The sequence below is a fragment of the Tripterygium wilfordii genome, chromosome 15, assembly GCF_013401445.1.
Source record: "Tripterygium wilfordii isolate XIE 37 chromosome 15, ASM1340144v1, whole genome shotgun sequence".
In the NCBI taxonomy this organism is placed as follows: domain Eukaryota; kingdom Viridiplantae; phylum Streptophyta; class Magnoliopsida; order Celastrales; family Celastraceae; genus Tripterygium; species Tripterygium wilfordii.
Window position 1 is genome coordinate 3,177,879 of NC_052246.1, and position 16,811 is coordinate 3,194,689.

Consider the following 16,811-nt stretch of genomic DNA (forward strand, 5'->3'; position numbering starts at 1 on the left):
GCTGGGGGGAAAGGCTTAAGGATCTTCAAAGAAGTTGTCAAGGAGAACCAGGCAATTTCCACCTGTTAATAAATACCACTATTTTCTGTAACCAGTATAAAACAACCATTAATATCATCTCTCCTACTTTTCCGTTTCAGGCATGCAGAATTTGTTGCTCCATCACTGCATCCACAATCATCACTGAACTGTGATGATGCACCATGTACCAGCGCCCATTATGGAACTCAAATACATTCATCATGTTAAACGGCCCTGTGTCTACATCTACATAGGCGTTCATTGTAACCCAAGCAATATCTGTTAGCACCCGAACTCTCACATTGCGAACCTGGAAGTTGACTCCTTGCTCCCAATCAAATGCAAGACGCCAACTCTGTATGACGGAGTTATATCTGTAGAAGAGAGAAAGACATCTCAGCTCCCATTTGATTACAACCACCAAAACGAGCTTCAACCATCCTTTTATATCTCTATAATAACACATGATTCAAATATATTCACAAATTTTCCCTCCTATGATCACATACACGCAAGTTTTATCATCATGCATCAATGCCCAAGTAAAGCGATCTATGTGTAAGAAATGCCTAATGTTCATGCGGTGGTAGGTTAAAATGCAAATGTTTAAAGTGTACATAATTTACTAAAAAGGAGTGTGACTTGAGAAAGAGACATACTTTTTTTTTCTTTGAGCAGAGATATAACCAAGCTTTCCATGTCAAGTTATGCAGAGTAGAAGATACTCAATATCGAAATAATAGAAGTTCCAAAGCTCTCAACAAAGTATCAAACTAGAATAAATTTTTAGTCAACAATCTAAAGCATACGCCCAAACCCATGTGATATTTGTACACACTCTAGTCCAAGCTTCTCAAAGTAACATAAGTGCACTATTAAGTAAGCTTGCTTGTATATGATGCTTTATCCCTAGTACTTCAAAGCTAATCGCATGAGACAGCCCCAGCAGCATAAATCTACAGAGAAGTTAACACATCACTAAAGCATGTAATAAAGTCAAAGCTAACCACAGATGAACTTAATATCCCCAACAGCTATACCTAAAGCTCATCCATAGCAGGCACGAAGTTGTTAAGTTAAAAAATATCATCAATGCAGGGAACACAGGTATGCATTCATAACAACCAAGTTAAATAGGAACCAACATACCCGGAAAAGAGTTCTCCTGAGGCATGAACACACTTCACATAATCTGCGTTGAGCCAATAACTACTCATGGCTGGCAGGGACCTTTCTCTAATAATATTAAAGAATTCCGCATTAACATTCACAAGGGCTCTTGTAGCAGAGTAATAAGCCTTCCACCCATTGACTGGAGTCACACTATCTTGTTCCAATGTAAAATCCTAACAGAAGAAAAGGTGAGAAACATAAATTAATGCTTACATAAAAAAGGTCCAGAAAGCAATCAACACAAAAGAGTACTAACAGCAACATGGAAAACGCCAAGAATTAAAAACAATACAGTAACAACATCTTGAAGTGGAAACTAGCAACAGTAACATTACCTAATGATACTCTTTTTTTGAGTGCCAAAATTGTAGTCATGAAAGAGAAGATATCACCTTAGATTGTATATCTACAATCCAAAGCATTGATTACAGCTCTAATCAACAAACATTATAATCATAACACCAACTACATAAAGTATGCAATCAGGCGTCCCTTAAAAGAAATAAACTGATTTCCTTTCCAGCAAAAGTCTCATATATTCTTTCTATCCGATGCTCCGAGACATTGGGATTGCTCAATGATATAAAAATAGACAGAACAAGGCCAAATTCTTCAAACTTAAGAATAATTTGAACACCACATGGATAAACTCTCTATTATGGGCACTTACAGACAACCAAAGAGTTAATCACACATTCACACCAGAGGAAGCACAAAAACAAAAAACAAAAGAACCAGAAAAGAGAAAAACCAAGGGGAAGAGTAAACCCTACCTTATGATAAAGAGCTTTCCAAGCATTATCATCGTTAGCAGCCTTTCGCATCAGCGAATTCGTCATGGAGAGCCTACACAGGCTCGGGTAATCCAAGTAACTAAGAGCGTGTGTCGTGATCTCCGGCACCAGCTGTTCCATCATCGAAGCACCCATCTGCCTCTCCGCCGCCAAAACAGTCACACTCGCCGTCATCTCAGTCCCACCATTACGGCACCCCGCTGAGGAATCCGGAACACAGTTATCCCGCTCGACGATACCCCCATTACAGTTGCATCAGCCGCTCTTGTCCTCCTTCCTCCTCGACAAAGCCACCGCCCTACCGCAGTCGACGCGGGATTCGGAGTACTTGGAATTCGATCGAATGGTGAGAATAGCGAGCAGAAGAGAGAGTAGGGTAAATGCAAAGGCTAAGAAAAATTGATGAGGCAAGAAATTGGAGAAGAAGCCACAAGTAATCTCCATTCACACGACATGAAAGCCAAACAGAACATGAAAACCCTAAGAATTCCGTTATCTGGTTCGGGCGTGATAACGGTAAGAAGGGTTGGTGGCGGAGCCCGTGTTTTGCCTACAAAGACTAAAAGGGGATTTCAACGATGGCTTTATTAGGGTAGTTTGGCTGCTAACGGCGCCGTTTCGGTATTGAAGACGCACGATTCATGGGTTTTTACCACAACCGCCGCGGATTTGCAGAGTAACGGAAGGTTTCGTCGGTCGTCAACGAAGGAGAAGGGACTCGTACGTATGCGAATTGGGTCCGACTGAGGGAGTGGGGCTGAAACGAATTACCCGCGAACTTCAAGGAGGTTTTAGTAACTTCAACATCTGCATCCCGTATTTTTTTTGGGAATTTTACATTACGAAACGATGTCGTTTTAAAAGTCCTAAGTTTAGATAGGGAATATTTGCACTCCCTAGATTTTCATTAACACCCCATTTCTCCCAAACTCTAAACGCAACCCTTAACCACCCCAAGTCTCTGGCCGGTGAACTCCAGTTGAGCATTTCGATGTCAGTTCTGGGCGGGCAAGAGTTGGGTTGAGTTCGTCCCTAGCCGGTGAACTCGTTGGTGGTGGTGGTTCGTTGTTTCGTAGCCGGATCCGAGCTTTTTCTTCACGATGGCCGCGAGCTTCCAACAACGATTCCGGAGGCTACAGAAGACGGTTTGAGACTAAATTGGTTGGGTTATGCTCGTGAGGATCAAGAGAAGCTTTTCGGTAGGTCAGTGGTCAGAAACGATGGCCAGACCAAGCAATGATAGTGGTGCTCGATGATGAGAGGGAAATGGGGTGTGAATGAGTTTGTTAATAACGTGTTTGGTGGTTTTGAAAAATGAGGTGTTAGTGGAAATATGAGGAATGCAAATAGTCCCCAACTAAATGAAGGAAACGAAGACGATTTGAACGATGTCATTTTAAAAGATCTAGGGTTTTGGGTTCATGAGATATATGGGCCTCTTTTAAGTATTTAACTAGGGTTTTCGGTTCACGAGTTATATGAGCCTCTTTTAAGTATTTAACTATTTCGAGGTAGGCCTTTGAAACTGGTAATGGGGTCCATTGGGCTTTAAAATAGACTTCCACCTATAATCCAACATTTCTAACTTGTTTGTGCTCACAAAACTCTTAAAAGAGGGTTTCAGAGTAACTTTGGATTGTATGAATGCAAAAATATGCCATACAAAACTCTGCTCATCTTACTAGCATGTCATGTCAGCTTCTATGGTTTTGGCCAAAGTCAGAGAAGAAAACTAGCCACCTTTCCTTCAAGAAGGAACCCTGAAACTGACCTAATGTACAATTTCAATTTTGGAATGCATAATTACTCACAAAATACACGATGATGGTCCATATCCCACCCATGCTTTCGCTTCGATAAGCTTCTACTTCAGGGCACTGATGCACCGGCGAAAAGACTAAGCATGAACCTCACAAGCTTCACAGATTTTCGGCCTTTGGCTGAGTCAGCAGGGCGTATTCCAGCTCAGGCTCCTGATCTCTTCTGAAGAGAGGAAGTGTTCCGGGATCTTCTTCTTTGAAAAGAAGGCTCAAGGGTGTTTGCGGCGGGTAGTTGTTCAGAATGAAGTCAATCTCTTCCCCACTGATTTCAGTTTGATTGAGAAGAACCTAGAAAGCATGTCCCAAAAGAACCATGAGCATACCTTGCATATTCAGGCGCATCAAAGGTTGTATCATTTTATCTATGCAATTTCTTATCATAGTATTTCAGCAACATAATGTCACTGTTTTATGAAATACCAGCGATCTATACACCTGGGACCCTCGGCTCAATCTTCTTTTATACAAAAAAAAAAAAAAAAAAATCTGTTGCCACAGAGGGGTGCCACCCAATGACCCACACACTCACACAGTATGAGATGTGAAAAAAATTTACAGAGACGAACTTACATCAAGAACTTCTAACAAGATGCAGCTATTGATATGAAACTTAATTCAGTTCTTCACAACCAAATGTTTAGTGGAAATCAAATACTTACTTTTAAAATTGGAACTGATTACATCATGCTAATCTCCTATACCTATCTAAACAAGTTATTTCAAACTTTTAGTCTGTTTTGAAAAAATCCATAGAACTACATTTTCCCATTGATTAATTTCACTTCCATTTTAACTGGTTATAACACCAGCGAGATTTTCTAAACCCTAATAAACAAACAAAAAAGAAGTTATCGAAAAGGATAATGCTTGAAACACCCAAAAAGTGACCCTCAATTAATGTGAAGTGTTGGATGTGAAGTGGGTCCTACGTGTGTGTTTTTAATAAATGACTATTTCAATACCCCATAGATTTGGGGACTTTTGGGGGTCACATTTTGAGGGTCTCTAGCATTGTCCGATCGAAAACTATCAAGAAGTAACATGTCTTTTAGACCGAATAATTGAATATCCAAAGAAATGTGTACTTCATCGCTTTTTTTCCCTGCTATTTGCAAAAGAAATGGTTTTCAAAAGCTAAATATATTCACTTTAACCTCATGGAATAAAATAAGAACGAGCTTATTCGAGCATCCATTGACTAACCTTCACAGCTTTGAGCAAAGCTGCATGGTGCCTCCTAAGCAAAGCAACCGTCTTGTCATACATATTGCTTATTAGTTCTTCAGTCCTCTGCGCAACTTGGTCATCCAAATCGAAGTTGACAGGGGGTTCAATTAGTCCATAGTCATCGTAGAGCGATCCTTCAAAGTCCAGCCGTGGTCCCACAAACTTAACTTGCTTTCTCCAAGGAGGTGGTTCTCCATGTATGACCATCGGATTCTCCAAATTCCATCTGTCCGAAGAATGAAAAAGACAAAACGTTAAGTCCATTAACCACAGCAGATAGCAAAAATTCATGGGTGTGCGTCCATGTGTCACGGAACTGACATGGTTAAAATTTTACGAGCAAGCCAAGAAGCATCTGCCAGGTAGTCAACTGATGCTTTGGATGTGTCCCTTCCATAAATGACCTCTTCAGCAGCCCTCCCTCCAAGAAGAACCTTGCATGATAATAAATTCAAATGAAAAGGTCTGAAAAATGCATCCAAAATAACTCTCAGCACCAGACCAAAAAAACACTCAAGTCCACACCTGAAGGCGATGCAACAATTGGGGTCGGCGCTCAAACATGTACGATTCATCATCAAGCCGGTGAAATACCAATTGTGATAATGTCTGCACATATTACTTGACAACTTTACTACATATGTTGATAAAAGACATAAAAAAAGCCACGATCACATAAGGAACATTAGGAGAGACAAATTGAAAGGAAATTTATTTGAAGTTTGAAAGGTCAAATAGCAAGCCGAATATTCAGTTCTAGTATGTGAGCATTTTATAACTGAGGCTCGAGATAAGAGATGAGCTCAGCAGTTAAACATGTTTCCAGTAAACAACAAGCTGGCAGTAATTCAAGGTTGCTTTTGCAATGGTTATGGACTTGCAATCAATGATCAGTGAGAGGTTCCTTTCAGACAGGAATGTCAATTATGAGTTTATGAGTTGAAACTGAACTACTGAAAGCCAACCCAATCCTTTTCACCGGGGATCTATGATGGCAGGACTCTAGAAGAGGTTAATGTTGATGTTGTAATAGTAAAATTACATAGAAATGTCCTCAATGTACAAGAGCAATAGATATCGAAAATTAGGCAAAAAAAACTAACAAAACGGAAAGATGACCTGACCGCGAGGGACAATTGAAATACGATCACAGGATTCAACTTTTGCATTTTCACATCGTCGGAGAAGATGAGAAGTTATCGCAACTCCCACTTCAGTAGTAGCTCTACGAGATTGCCCCTGATGTCCCAACTCAAATCCAACACGTTTGGGTCCTACAGTAAGTCGGTCCACTGCATCATCCATGTCTGACTGAAGAATTGACTCATGCCCTCTCCTGACAGCTACAAGAGCAGCCTCCTGGACCAACTGAGCCAATTTTGCTCCTGTCCATCCTGTTAACCACTATATTTTAGACATCAAGATGATCACATGAAAGTTCAGGAAAAACATTAATTACGATATATACCAGGTAAATTGTTGGCATAAGCAGATAAATCAACAGACTGAGACATCTTCACTTTGCTTGCGTGAATTTTCAGAATTCCCAATCTCCCTTTGGCATTAGGAGCGCAGATTCTTATCTATTGGAAAACCCAGAATAACAGTAACAATTTTGCCACGCCAAGTCAAAATTAAGACAAATAAAGTAGAAAGAAAAACCCAGTTGAAAACAAAGTTCAACTATAGAAGACCAATTAATTAATTTCCATCAAATCAAGAAATACTCTTAGCTTTTCCTCCACAACGAGAACATATGGTATACCAGCTGATGGAGTAACAGAATCTAACCTTTCGGTCAAAACGACCAGGTCGGAGAAGTGCAGGATCTAACAAATCCCTTCGGTTTGTAGCACCTAAAAATATAACGCCTTTACCAGTATCAAATCCATCAAGCTCTATCAAGAGCTGGTTCAATGTAGTTTCCCTCTCTTGAGTGGCTGCATTGTACAGGTTTTCAGTAGACTCCTTGAAAATTCCTTGACGTCTGATCACAGAAGAAAATGCATAAATCACATAATTATCCAAGAGCAAGCTAGCGTCTAACTTAAAGTTCGTTACATGCATGTCTTGAAAACTAAACTACACCTTAAACAATTAGGCCAATTATGCATACTCTATTAAAATCTCGATGACTTTGTAGCATTGGAAAAAAGTCAATGAAACAAATCCCAAAACCCTAGTCTGGATTGGTTATACGATCATAGACATCCTCTAAGAGCACTCATATGCATCAACTATTAGATTGAATCCACCCCCACAGTGCCCCCTTCTTATCGAAATGGTGAAAGAAAAGGGTATAAACTCATATCCATCCCATACACTTCCCACATGTAAAAAGGTAAACAATATCCGTGCACAAAGCTCCCGTAGTGGACGCGGTCGGGGACATACAAGATGTACACAAACCTTACCTAACCCCCACATAATATGTGGAAGGCTATTTCTAGGAATTAAACTCGTGACCTCAAGTTGCACCCCTACAACTCTATCGTTGGGCCACACGTTCCCTTGCATACAGGAAGTAGTAATATTAGCATTACCTCAAACAGAAGTACATTTGCATAAATAATGCCTACTCCCATTATCCTAAGGCTAAGAATACTACTAAAGTCTCACCAACTTGACCAATGCTAACATTATGGTATGACTAGTTGAAGGGTGATGAGGGACATTTTACCAGAGTCAGCAACAAGAAGAACCATACCTAGTGGCCAATGCATCAATTTCATCAATGAATATAACTGATGGTTTGTTAACCTGCACAGAGAAATTGTGTTATTTTCAACTGTTACCTCAACACAAGCAAATGCACAAAACATTAATCGATGAAGGAAATTCCACACAGGAAATGTGGGCAATATAATCATTTCATAGTTGGAATATACGGTATGGACTGAAATAGAACATAAAGAATTAATAACATGAAATCAAGAAGCAAAAAAACTGAAATGGGCTATCCGATCACCTTAGCTCTCATAAACAGATCCCGGATACGAGCAGAACCAACACCTACTAAAACTTCAACAAATTCGGAACCAGCCATTTGATAGAATGGAACCCCAGCTTCACCAGCAATGGCCTTGGCAACCAGGGTCTGGGATATGGTAGGTGGTTTTAAACACTTCCAATGATGATTTGAAAAAATAAATTGCAAAAATTCTTATGCATACAGTTACCTTGCCACATCCAGGAGGACCCTCTAGAAGAACCCCATGTGGAGGCTTTATCCCCATTTTATCAAAAAGTTCAGGATTCTTCAAATATCTGACCAACTAATCAGCAGAATTAAAAAAGAAAAAAGACAAGTCACCTACTGAAAAATGGGTATTATGGCTTCAAATGAGAGTCAAAACTAATATTCTAGAAACAGCATAATTTACAAGCAAGATATCATCGACTTATGAAAATGTATTTCACCATCGTCGTCATCATCAAAGCCTTTATCAAAAAAAGATGAAAAGGTATTTGGAAGATAAAAAGTATGAAAGAACCTGCACAAGAGAATTGACAAAATTATTATAGCCATCTAACATAGCAAAAGGGATCCTAACTACGCATGATCTTCAACAGAGAAATTTATCAACCTAGTGCCACTAAAATAGTGAGATTTAGCCTGAACAATTTCCCAGTCATAAAAAACTCCATCCTCGAGCATTCTGCATTTCTGCCACAAATTTAGTAGCAAGGAACTTCCAAGTACCGACAAATAATATTGTCAATGGCAACTGGGAAGGCAGTATAGCAAATCCTTTTCACCTTTTTCAATATATTCAAAAAGAATTCAAAATTTCTCAGTTCATTATTAGAAGGAAAGACAAATTTGCGAAGCGGAAAGAAGATGTACACAATTATAATATCAGCATGCTGCCAACTCTTAATGCAAGCAATTAATAGTGAAAAATATGCAGTAAGAGCACCTCTTGAAGTTCCTCTACTGCTTCATCAATCCCAGCAACATCACCAAATTTAACTCCTGTAGAACCCTGTAGAAATGTCAGTGGGAAAGAGTAAATTTCACAGAACTACTAAAAAATGAGACAAGGGCACATCAGTTATCAAAAACTCACATCAACACGAGCTTCTGCTTTAGACCGTGAAAAATCAATCCCTTGCCATATATCCTGCAGATTCAAGATAAATGTAAACAAAATGCAACAGAACCCTTTGTTATGAAATTCAAGGCACAAGATCAGTTAAATTATCGATGCATGACCAACTACATTAGTAATTCTGAAAGAATGCTACTCTTACCCATTTCCTAAAATTCTTAGGTCTTCTTGAAATTGTAAATCGGACAAGAAGGACCATGGTGACAAGGACAATCATGATCGGCTTTAGCGCCTCAAGGCTGGCAGATACACCACCAAAAGTGTAATATTCATTCAATTTAGAGAAAATCCCTCCATCACTAAAAACATCAACAATATTATCCCAAACGCTCTCTAGAATACCCAAGATGACTCCAAGAAGAAGCTTAAAAAATGGTTTGACTATAGGCCACACAACATATACAGTTGCTACAAAGACAAAACTTGTAACAGCAAAAAGTGCTGAAGCAAAAAACCCTCCAACTACTGCTGCTGCTGCAACCATCGAAGCTGTCACCATTCCAAGCTCTGCCATCACTCTGCTGGATATGGAAGATGCTGCCGGATGAGGATACTCTGGTAATTTTCCCACTGAAGACTGCAGTAAAAAATTGAAGCATGTTTCAATGTCTATGCATGTAACGTTTTCCACAAGAAAAAAAATTTCTACAGCACAGTGAGGAGAAGTTGAATCTACCCAAGGTTCATGAGCGATTAAAATAATCGCAAGCCTTATATGACCTGGAGTGCAATAAACCGAGTAATGTGATAATTTTGGTATTATGATTCTTAAAAAACAGATCCATTCATCAACAACCATAATCTCGCTGGAAAGAGTTGCTTCAAAAACCAAGGGCTCTTTGAGCTGTATGAGTACACACTATTCAAATGTATATCTTGAAATCATTTGTAATCATCAACTTAATGCATATGACTGTAAGTAGTGGAAGGAACAAAAAATCTACTAGTCAAATCCAGAGTGATAGAAAGATCAATCACCGTCAAGTGTTGCTCTATTTCATATCTTGGACCCTTGTACTCCTTCAATAGCACTCCTGCTTCATTCTCATCTAGCCTCATTGCCCTACAATAAACACCATAAATTTAACTGAAACCAGCATGTATAAACCTAGTAACACAAAACTTCGGTAAAAAGTCGCTGCAAATATTCACCATTTAGTTCTTTGCAAGCGCTTCTCGCCTGGGATTTCTTTCAAATCCACAATGAAATCCCTATAACCATATAGAGATCCACCAGTAACTTTCTCCATGGAGGTCAACAACTTGACCTTATCTCTCTCCATGGCCCTTTGAAAATCATCGAAGCTCATTCTCGGCAATTCCTCAAAGTTCTTATCAAATTGCTCCTCTTCTGACAGGTCTGCACCGAAAATTTGCTCTGGGACATAAAGCTTCCCCTTATATTCCCTCAAAATATCCTTCAAATAGACCGATTCAATGCCATTCCCACTCTCGTTGCTCTCTCTCTTCAACTTTGCTTTCAAATTCCATTTGTTTGCCAAACTTTCAATAATCCCCACCTCGGCATTCTTTCTTAAATTCTCTTTCTCCTTCAAAGTATAAAGCTTGTCCCCAATTAAAAACCTGGGCTCAACCTGGCTAGGGTTTTCCTTCAACACCCTAGTTATAAAATCGTCACCGGACGCTTCTTTAGAGTCCCCAGCTTGTGATGAGGACACGCATAGCACTTTCAACGATCGGCGAAGAAATGGTGCATCTGTTCGGAGCTTTCGACTGAAGTTAAAGGATTTGGGGCCTCTCCGGTACGATCCGACGAGGCAAACTCTAGCAGACAAAAGAGTATCAATGGTAGTCATATTTGGAGCAAAACTGCAGTTTCAAAGGTTTGTTGGACTATGATTTCAGATCAAATTATGCTGAATCAGTAGCCAATTACGTCCATCTTGTGAACATAGAATTCAAATTCGCAATAGGGTTTATCAGATTAGGGTTTTCGCTGAAGATAAGATGGAACATTTTTTGGGAGCAAACGGTGTTTTTTTTCAGCTGTACAGTTCTTTCGAAATCTGAGACTTGGGGCGGGTTTGGGCCGCTTGAATGGGCCGTGTTGATCTGTCCAATCGGACAAAACATTACTGAGAAAGGTGAAATTTAAATCCTGCCCCTTGTGCAATAATTATTGACCAAGAAAGGGAATGTGCAGGGAGGAAGTCAAAATCTGAAGGTACTCGTTGCTAGACAGAACATCAAAAAGTTAACTATTGAATTGGTGCCGTACATAATACCTTCTTAGATACAGATTTCACACCATCATTTAGCTGGTTAGTGTCAAGATTGAGTATCTTCTCCTTCCTCGGGCTCGGAAGTTTCTAACTTGTATGAGATTGTCATCACCCGCAGAGGCAACAACATTGTTCTCCCTGAAGCCCTCACTCTCAGATCGAGATGCTCTTCCGGACTGATTTAGCTGGTGATTTTCATCGTCTTGAGGAATACTGTTCTCAGCTGGAAATTCCACCAGCTCTGGGAATCTATTTACTAGTGGTTCTTTGTCTGGGCCATATAATTCTTCACATTCTGCATCAGGTTGTTCTCCACTTTCTTCTTTAGGTAAGGATTCTGAAAGAACAGAAGACTTGGTCCCAGCTTCCATGGGGGAGCTTCCGATGCCTGTACCATTGTGATTCTCCAGGCAGCAAGGAGAATAATTAGGTATATCATTCTCCAGCATAAGACGATCTTCAGAATCTGAAACATCATTTGACTTGGAATTAAGTGTGGAGAAAACTACTTTCACTTTTGACATCACTTCTTCTGCCGGTTGCATAGAGACTTTCGTCCAAGCAGATAACTGCCTACACAATGGTACAGTAAATACAAATCAGATATCTTACTGAGTTTGAAAATGAGAGGGAAGAAAGATTAGAATAATAAGAAAACTAGTCTTACACTCTGAAATAATATACTCTCCCACGTGGGATATCTTCTTTGAAAGAAAGAAAAATCAAATAACATTCACATTCTGTTTCAACCAAGATGACCTACTACAAATTGAAATCATGCCATGTGCTTCGTGAAAAGGCCATCATGATTATTTTCTCCCACAGTTAAAAAAAGTTTGTGAACATTGACTTCAACCTCTCTCACTTATGCATGAACACCTTGTAAAGATCATCTTTACTAAAAAATAAAAGCAGAGTATGAAACCGCGTTTAGAGAAATTCACTCGAGCATTAGCAAAGACCTAAAATTATATGAATAAAGTACATCTACCTTAAAAGTAAAAGTGTAGGACACCATGAAGAACATTAAAATCATCTGGAAAACATGATTTACTGATTTTAGATTCCATGTAAGGGATGTATTGTGCCTTATATTGCTGGCTAGGGTCAGTATTTTAACAAAGCCTCTTAGTATAAAACAGACCAGAAAGACTCAATGAGACAATGACTTGCCCAAAAAAATTGAAAAGACAAATTCAAGAGGATTACATTTTCATCTATGTAATAAGATGGAAACGACAGGGTGTTTCTCCTCCAATCAACGCACCAATCATCATCTCTGCATATATAAGGAACCAGTTAGTATAGTGAAAATTTCAACATAGGAAAATCTTAGCACTTCTAAAACCATTATTTTTTCACGGTATCTCAGTTGTCGAATTATAACTTCAAATACGAGAACCCCATACGAAGTATGCATATCAGTAATTTAATCACTTGATTTTGAATAAAAAAACTACAGAAAATTTAGGAAAATTTGAATGTTAATAGAACATAAAGGACACTCAAACATATATTTACATGGGCTTCTGGTCAAGAAAGGTAAAGAGATGAGCAGAAACACATAAATTTTCCACAGAAAAATGTACCTGGAAAATGCCTCCTCATCATTTTTGCTGCTTCCAAGGGTATCATACACCTATATTTGAAAAGAGAACTTATTATGCTTTAACAACACTTTGCACAAATTTGTAGAATCAAAATTCATATAAGAAATGGTGGGAAAATAATGAATTGGTGACAAAGTCGCTAATGCATAACTATCAGACATAGCTTGCATCTATGAGGAAATTGTATAAGAAACAAAATCCGACGCAATTCTGTATCACTCACTGGAACACAGGTGATCATTTGAAATTCACTCTGGCAAAGTGGGCAAAGATTGAGCCACGTCATTCACAAGACATGCATTCAATTCAAGCCACTGTAAGTTAACATGAACTTCAACATAATTTGTTTTAAAAAAAAAAAATTAGATCCATCCATCCGCACTTAAATTTGAGCAAAAAAAAAGAGGAGAATACGCATTACCTGCAACTAATAAGACAATTTATAACATGAATATAAAAATTCAATTGCAGATTTGCAGTTGTTGAGAAGAATGGGAATGAAAAACTCCCAAAACAAATACCATGTAAATGCAAACGATTTCAGCTTACCCAACTCAACCTGATATTTACGGGGAAAAAAGGATAAACCAAAGTTTTGATTGCATCACCCGCCAAACAAAAATAACTAACCATTCTCTTTTTTAGATACTTCACTGAAATCCAATTTCTAAAACATAGGCCTCTGTGACAAAATACTTTAATATTTGAGTTTTCCATTAATTGCACTTCGTTTTAGTAAACACTCTAACCGGGAAACTTAAGACCTTTATTGATGATTGCATTCGACAACAAAAGTTTTTTTTACGATCATTTGATTTAATTACTCAGGAGAAAAAACAAAATAAGACATCTAAAGAGATGCACCAGTTCTGGCAGCAGTCCAGAACCCCTCGGTCAATGATAATGTCCATGCATAGCCCATATCTTCCACCCTCAAAATCTTTATGATCCTGCACATTGCATTTATTCACATAATATAAGATTTATCAAACATCCAAATCCAAAATGAACAATGCAAGTTGTGTATTCATTTATATTCTAAATGTGTTTGGCTAGCAAGAACAGCTAAACTATTAACTATGCATAGTTCGACCCCATAATACTTTACACCACCATCATCCTTCACAAAACTTTTAAACCCCACATTTTTTCCATCTCAGCCATTGATCTCCACCTCCACTTATTTCAATCTTTGGCTCTCAAATTAAACTACCAAAATGCTAAACAAGTAATCAGGTCATCAGACGCCGTAATTCACTCAAGCACAAAGACACAGCCCTGAACTAATAAGATTAGAAAACAGAACAAAAAAAATCAGCATGCCCAAAAGATTTAGGACTTACATTATTGTCATCAAGTCCAAAAGTCTCCTCTTCTAACAAACCACTTGTAACCAAATCCACCTCCATTATATCAAATAAGGAACCAGCTCGACCAAATCAAGAATCTACACGGCATGCGCATAAAATTCAATCAAACGCACTAAGAAAATCAGCTAGAGAAACACAAAATCACTAGAAGAAGACATAGAATACAAGAGTTAAATCAAACTCATCCGAGGATCAGTCGACGAAACACAAAATCACCTGAATAGATTATGAGAAACCGTTTTGAGCGACTTCTTGAACTCTGATTATCTCCAGACTCCGGTGAACGCGAAAACGAGAACGAAAATAAAATCACGCGGGTAATGATAGGATTGTGGAAGGGCATATTCGTACTTCCGAATATAAACGATCGAGCTGCTCTTTTTTGCGCATTTTCAACGGTTCTAATTACAAAATTACAGAAAACTCCTTTAAATATTTTGAATTCTCAGGATAGGCCCTATGCGTGTGTTGGTTACTTGCGGTGGGTAATGGGTTCATAGACTAGAGGAAGAAGATCGAAGAGGTTCAGAACTTCAGATCACAGAGAATAAGTCAGACTCGCCAGTTGTAGCTATCTGTATTTCTTTCAAGGTATATTCCTGGGTCTTTTGGTTCTTTTCTCTTTATTGAAATTTTCCTGGAAAATTTGTATGAATGCTTTTGTATGTTCCTTTCTTTCTGTTTGTTTTTCTGATCTTTCCTTAGCCGAAAGTCTAATCAGATAGGCTAGTGAGTTTCTTTCCTGAATCTGTTTTACTATACGTAATTGTTACTTGTAGGAATGGAAGTTTGGTGAATAAATTAAATTAGATACCTTTTTTGTTCTGGGTGTCAGTTTGTATTTGGGTCTTATCAATGTTGTTGCTGCGGCATCAATGAAAACAAGATTCTCCATGGAAACTGCAGCAAAACACTGTTAAGCCTGAATTCCAGAATATATGCATTTTAGACAGACCAGTTGACTTAATTCAGTCGTATTGTTTTGGGTGCTCTACAGTCAAAAGCTGTGAATTTTGAGTGCAAAATCATTTTTCTTCCGCCATTTTTCAGGGAAATAACTCAAGCATTTCCCAGCTTTGTCCTGAACAATGAAGTTCAAGATTAGAAGTAGTCGTTAGACGGAGACGCTGATATTTGTTCGCCCTTGTCCCACACCACTGCATGGGCCCGGCACACCCCCCTCCTCCTATTCAATTTAAATAACTCTAGCACGACTACATTCCGGAGTTTATCTGTCGGCCAAGGGGCCTGTTTGGCAATACGTCATTACCGTGGGCCGCAACATTTTCTCATCCGTGGGCCTTTTGGGCTACAGCTATCTGAGAGTGGCCTTCATGGAAGAGACGAGAATACCCTTCGTCTTCAAGCACTTGTCTATTTGCTCAGGAACTGACATCTTAGGCTGAATTTGGGTGGGTAGGATTTTAGAGTCAAGTCCTGGTGTTCACTTTTCTTATCTTTCATTTGTAATTTTCTAAGTTTTTATTACATCGTCAGGTTAGGTGTAACTTTACTATAGTGGAATGAATTATATATTTTAAAAAAAAAAAAGATTTTCCCATGAATAGGAACTAACAAGTGACTTCTCCATAATTGCCCAAATTTTCTTTCTTTCTTTTCTTCCACTTCAAATTGACTTTTAAACCTTAATTAGATATGTTTGAATCCTGAAATTAATCTTTAAACAGCTTGCTTAATTTGCGGACCTTGATCCTGTGAGAACGACTCGTAACTAACAAGATCCACAGTTATCGTAACTGTAACCAATCATGGAGAAACACGTTTACAACTGTTTTTTTGCCGACCTTAACGGTTATAATAAGGGCGGAGCGTCACAAATCATGAACCCAATAATAGCGCCACGTGTCGCTTGCCTTCTCAATGGGGGTCCGTCGCTTTCTTGTACCCGCGGTGATTTTATTAACAAATTAAATAAAAAAGCATTTCGTTGCTTTAACCGACATCATCAAAGTATACATTAGAATATCTAATTATGAGTTTATACTTTATGCCCCCCAAAAAAAAGTTCACTGTTTAATTAAAATAACTTTTTTTTATGTAAAGCAACAACTTAGCACTATATATCACTATGTTAAAAAAATATATTAATATGAGTGGGGATGGGATTTGTAGGGACCATGACCACGTGAAGAATATTCATGAGATTATCCTCTGCTTTTTGCTATGTTTCAATTTGAGATATTAATAATTGTGTCCCGACCACTTGAGTGATAGTTTAATGATGAATCTCTTTGGTATCAAACCGTATGGACTATGAATGTCATGAGTTCGATTCTCACTAAGAACAATACATTTGTGGTTATGCATTATGCTTTAGTCTAATTTATTTTATTATCATATATGAAACTTATATATGCGAGTACATGTTAAACGTTCAAATAATGAATAATGAGTTTGTATGATATTGTTCTCGACTATTA

General features: G+C 38.4%; 3 protein-coding genes and 1 long non-coding RNA gene across 5 annotated transcripts; 1 reads left to right on the forward strand and 3 right to left on the reverse strand.

The window, feature by feature from the left end:
• Window positions 1–2: 2 nt before the first annotated feature.
• LOC120017079 (F-box protein SKIP8-like) lies at window positions 3–2,744 on the reverse strand. Its single transcript, XM_038870141.1, has 3 exons — window positions 1,968–2,744; window positions 1,171–1,367; window positions 3–395 (listed from the first exon to the last, which is right to left on the reverse strand). Exons 1-3 carry the CDS (start codon window positions 2,160–2,162, stop codon window positions 137–139), a joined length of 651 nt encoding a protein of 216 aa, XP_038726069.1. The 5' UTR covers window positions 2,163–2,744; the 3' UTR covers window positions 3–136.
• Window positions 2,745–3,606: 862 nt separating this feature from the next.
• On the reverse strand, window positions 3,607–11,131 carry LOC120016921 (probable inactive ATP-dependent zinc metalloprotease FTSHI 1, chloroplastic). The gene is made up of 15 exons (XM_038869896.1): window positions 10,300–11,131; window positions 10,126–10,210; window positions 9,290–9,724; window positions 9,106–9,159; window positions 8,956–9,021; window positions 8,215–8,310; window positions 8,004–8,132; window positions 7,743–7,795; window positions 6,827–7,022; window positions 6,504–6,618; window positions 6,155–6,429; window positions 5,561–5,644; window positions 5,357–5,469; window positions 5,012–5,261; window positions 3,607–4,096 (listed from the first exon to the last, which is right to left on the reverse strand). Exons 1-15 carry the CDS (start codon window positions 10,962–10,964, stop codon window positions 3,908–3,910), a joined length of 2,805 nt encoding a protein of 934 aa, XP_038725824.1. The 5' UTR covers window positions 10,965–11,131; the 3' UTR covers window positions 3,607–3,907.
• Window positions 11,132–11,311: 180 nt separating this feature from the next.
• On the reverse strand, window positions 11,312–14,733 carry LOC120016922. 2 transcript variants are annotated; one of them, XM_038869897.1, is made up of 6 exons: window positions 14,587–14,733; window positions 14,344–14,447; window positions 13,224–13,950; window positions 12,980–13,029; window positions 12,600–12,669; window positions 11,312–11,959 (listed from the first exon to the last, which is right to left on the reverse strand). In XM_038869897.1, the coding sequence occupies exons 3-6, from the start codon at window positions 13,284–13,286 to the stop codon at window positions 11,423–11,425; spliced, it is 720 nt and encodes a 239-aa protein (XP_038725825.1). In that variant the 5' UTR covers window positions 13,287–13,950; window positions 14,344–14,447; window positions 14,587–14,733; the 3' UTR covers window positions 11,312–11,422. The 2 variants fall into 2 exon arrangements, with proteins under 2 accessions (XP_038725825.1, XP_038725826.1); XM_038869898.1 differs by having other exon boundaries at window positions 11,827–11,963; window positions 13,865–13,950; window positions 14,587–14,732.
• A 79-nt stretch (window positions 14,734–14,812) lies between these two features.
• Window positions 14,813–15,931, forward strand: LOC120016923. Its single transcript, XR_005472071.1, has 2 exons — window positions 14,813–14,961; window positions 15,421–15,931. It is a non-coding gene; the product is annotated as an uncharacterized LOC120016923 (long non-coding RNA).
• The last annotated feature ends 880 nt before the right edge of the window (window positions 15,932–16,811 follow it).

Excerpts from the sequence above, each read along its gene's own strand:
- LOC120017079 (XM_038870141.1), bottom strand. The coding sequence starts at position 2,162 with ATGACGGCGAGTGTGACTGTTTTGGCGGCGGAGAGGCAGATGGGTGCT. Across the intron at positions 1,368-1,967 it reads GGAAAGCTCTTTATCATAAG|GATTTTACATTGGAACAAGA; the intron begins GTAGGGTTTACT and ends TTCTTCTGTTAG. Across the intron at positions 396-1,170 it reads TCAGGAGAACTCTTTTCCGG|ATATAACTCCGTCATACAGA; the intron begins GTATGTTGGTTC and ends TCTCTTCTACAG.
- LOC120016921 (XM_038869896.1), bottom strand. The coding sequence starts at position 10,964 with ATGACTACCATTGATACTCTTTTGTCTGCTAGAGTTTGCCTCGTCGGA. Across the intron at positions 9,725-10,125 it reads AAATAGAGCAACACTTGACG|TCTTCAGTGGGAAAATTACC; the intron begins GTGATTGATCTT and ends TTTTTACTGCAG. Across the intron at positions 8,311-8,955 it reads CAGTAGAGGAACTTCAAGAG|TTGGTCAGATATTTGAAGAA; the intron begins GTGCTCTTACTG and ends TCTGCTGATTAG.
- LOC120016922 (XM_038869897.1), bottom strand. The coding sequence starts at position 13,286 with ATGACGTGGCTCAATCTTTGCCCACTTTGCCAGAGTGAATTTCAAATG. Across the intron at positions 13,030-13,223 it reads AAATGATCACCTGTGTTCCA|GTGTATGATACCCTTGGAAG; the intron begins GTGAGTGATACA and ends TTTCAAATATAG. Across the intron at positions 12,670-12,979 it reads GATGAGGAGGCATTTTCCAG|AGATGATGATTGGTGCGTTG; the intron begins GTACATTTTTCT and ends TTATATATGCAG.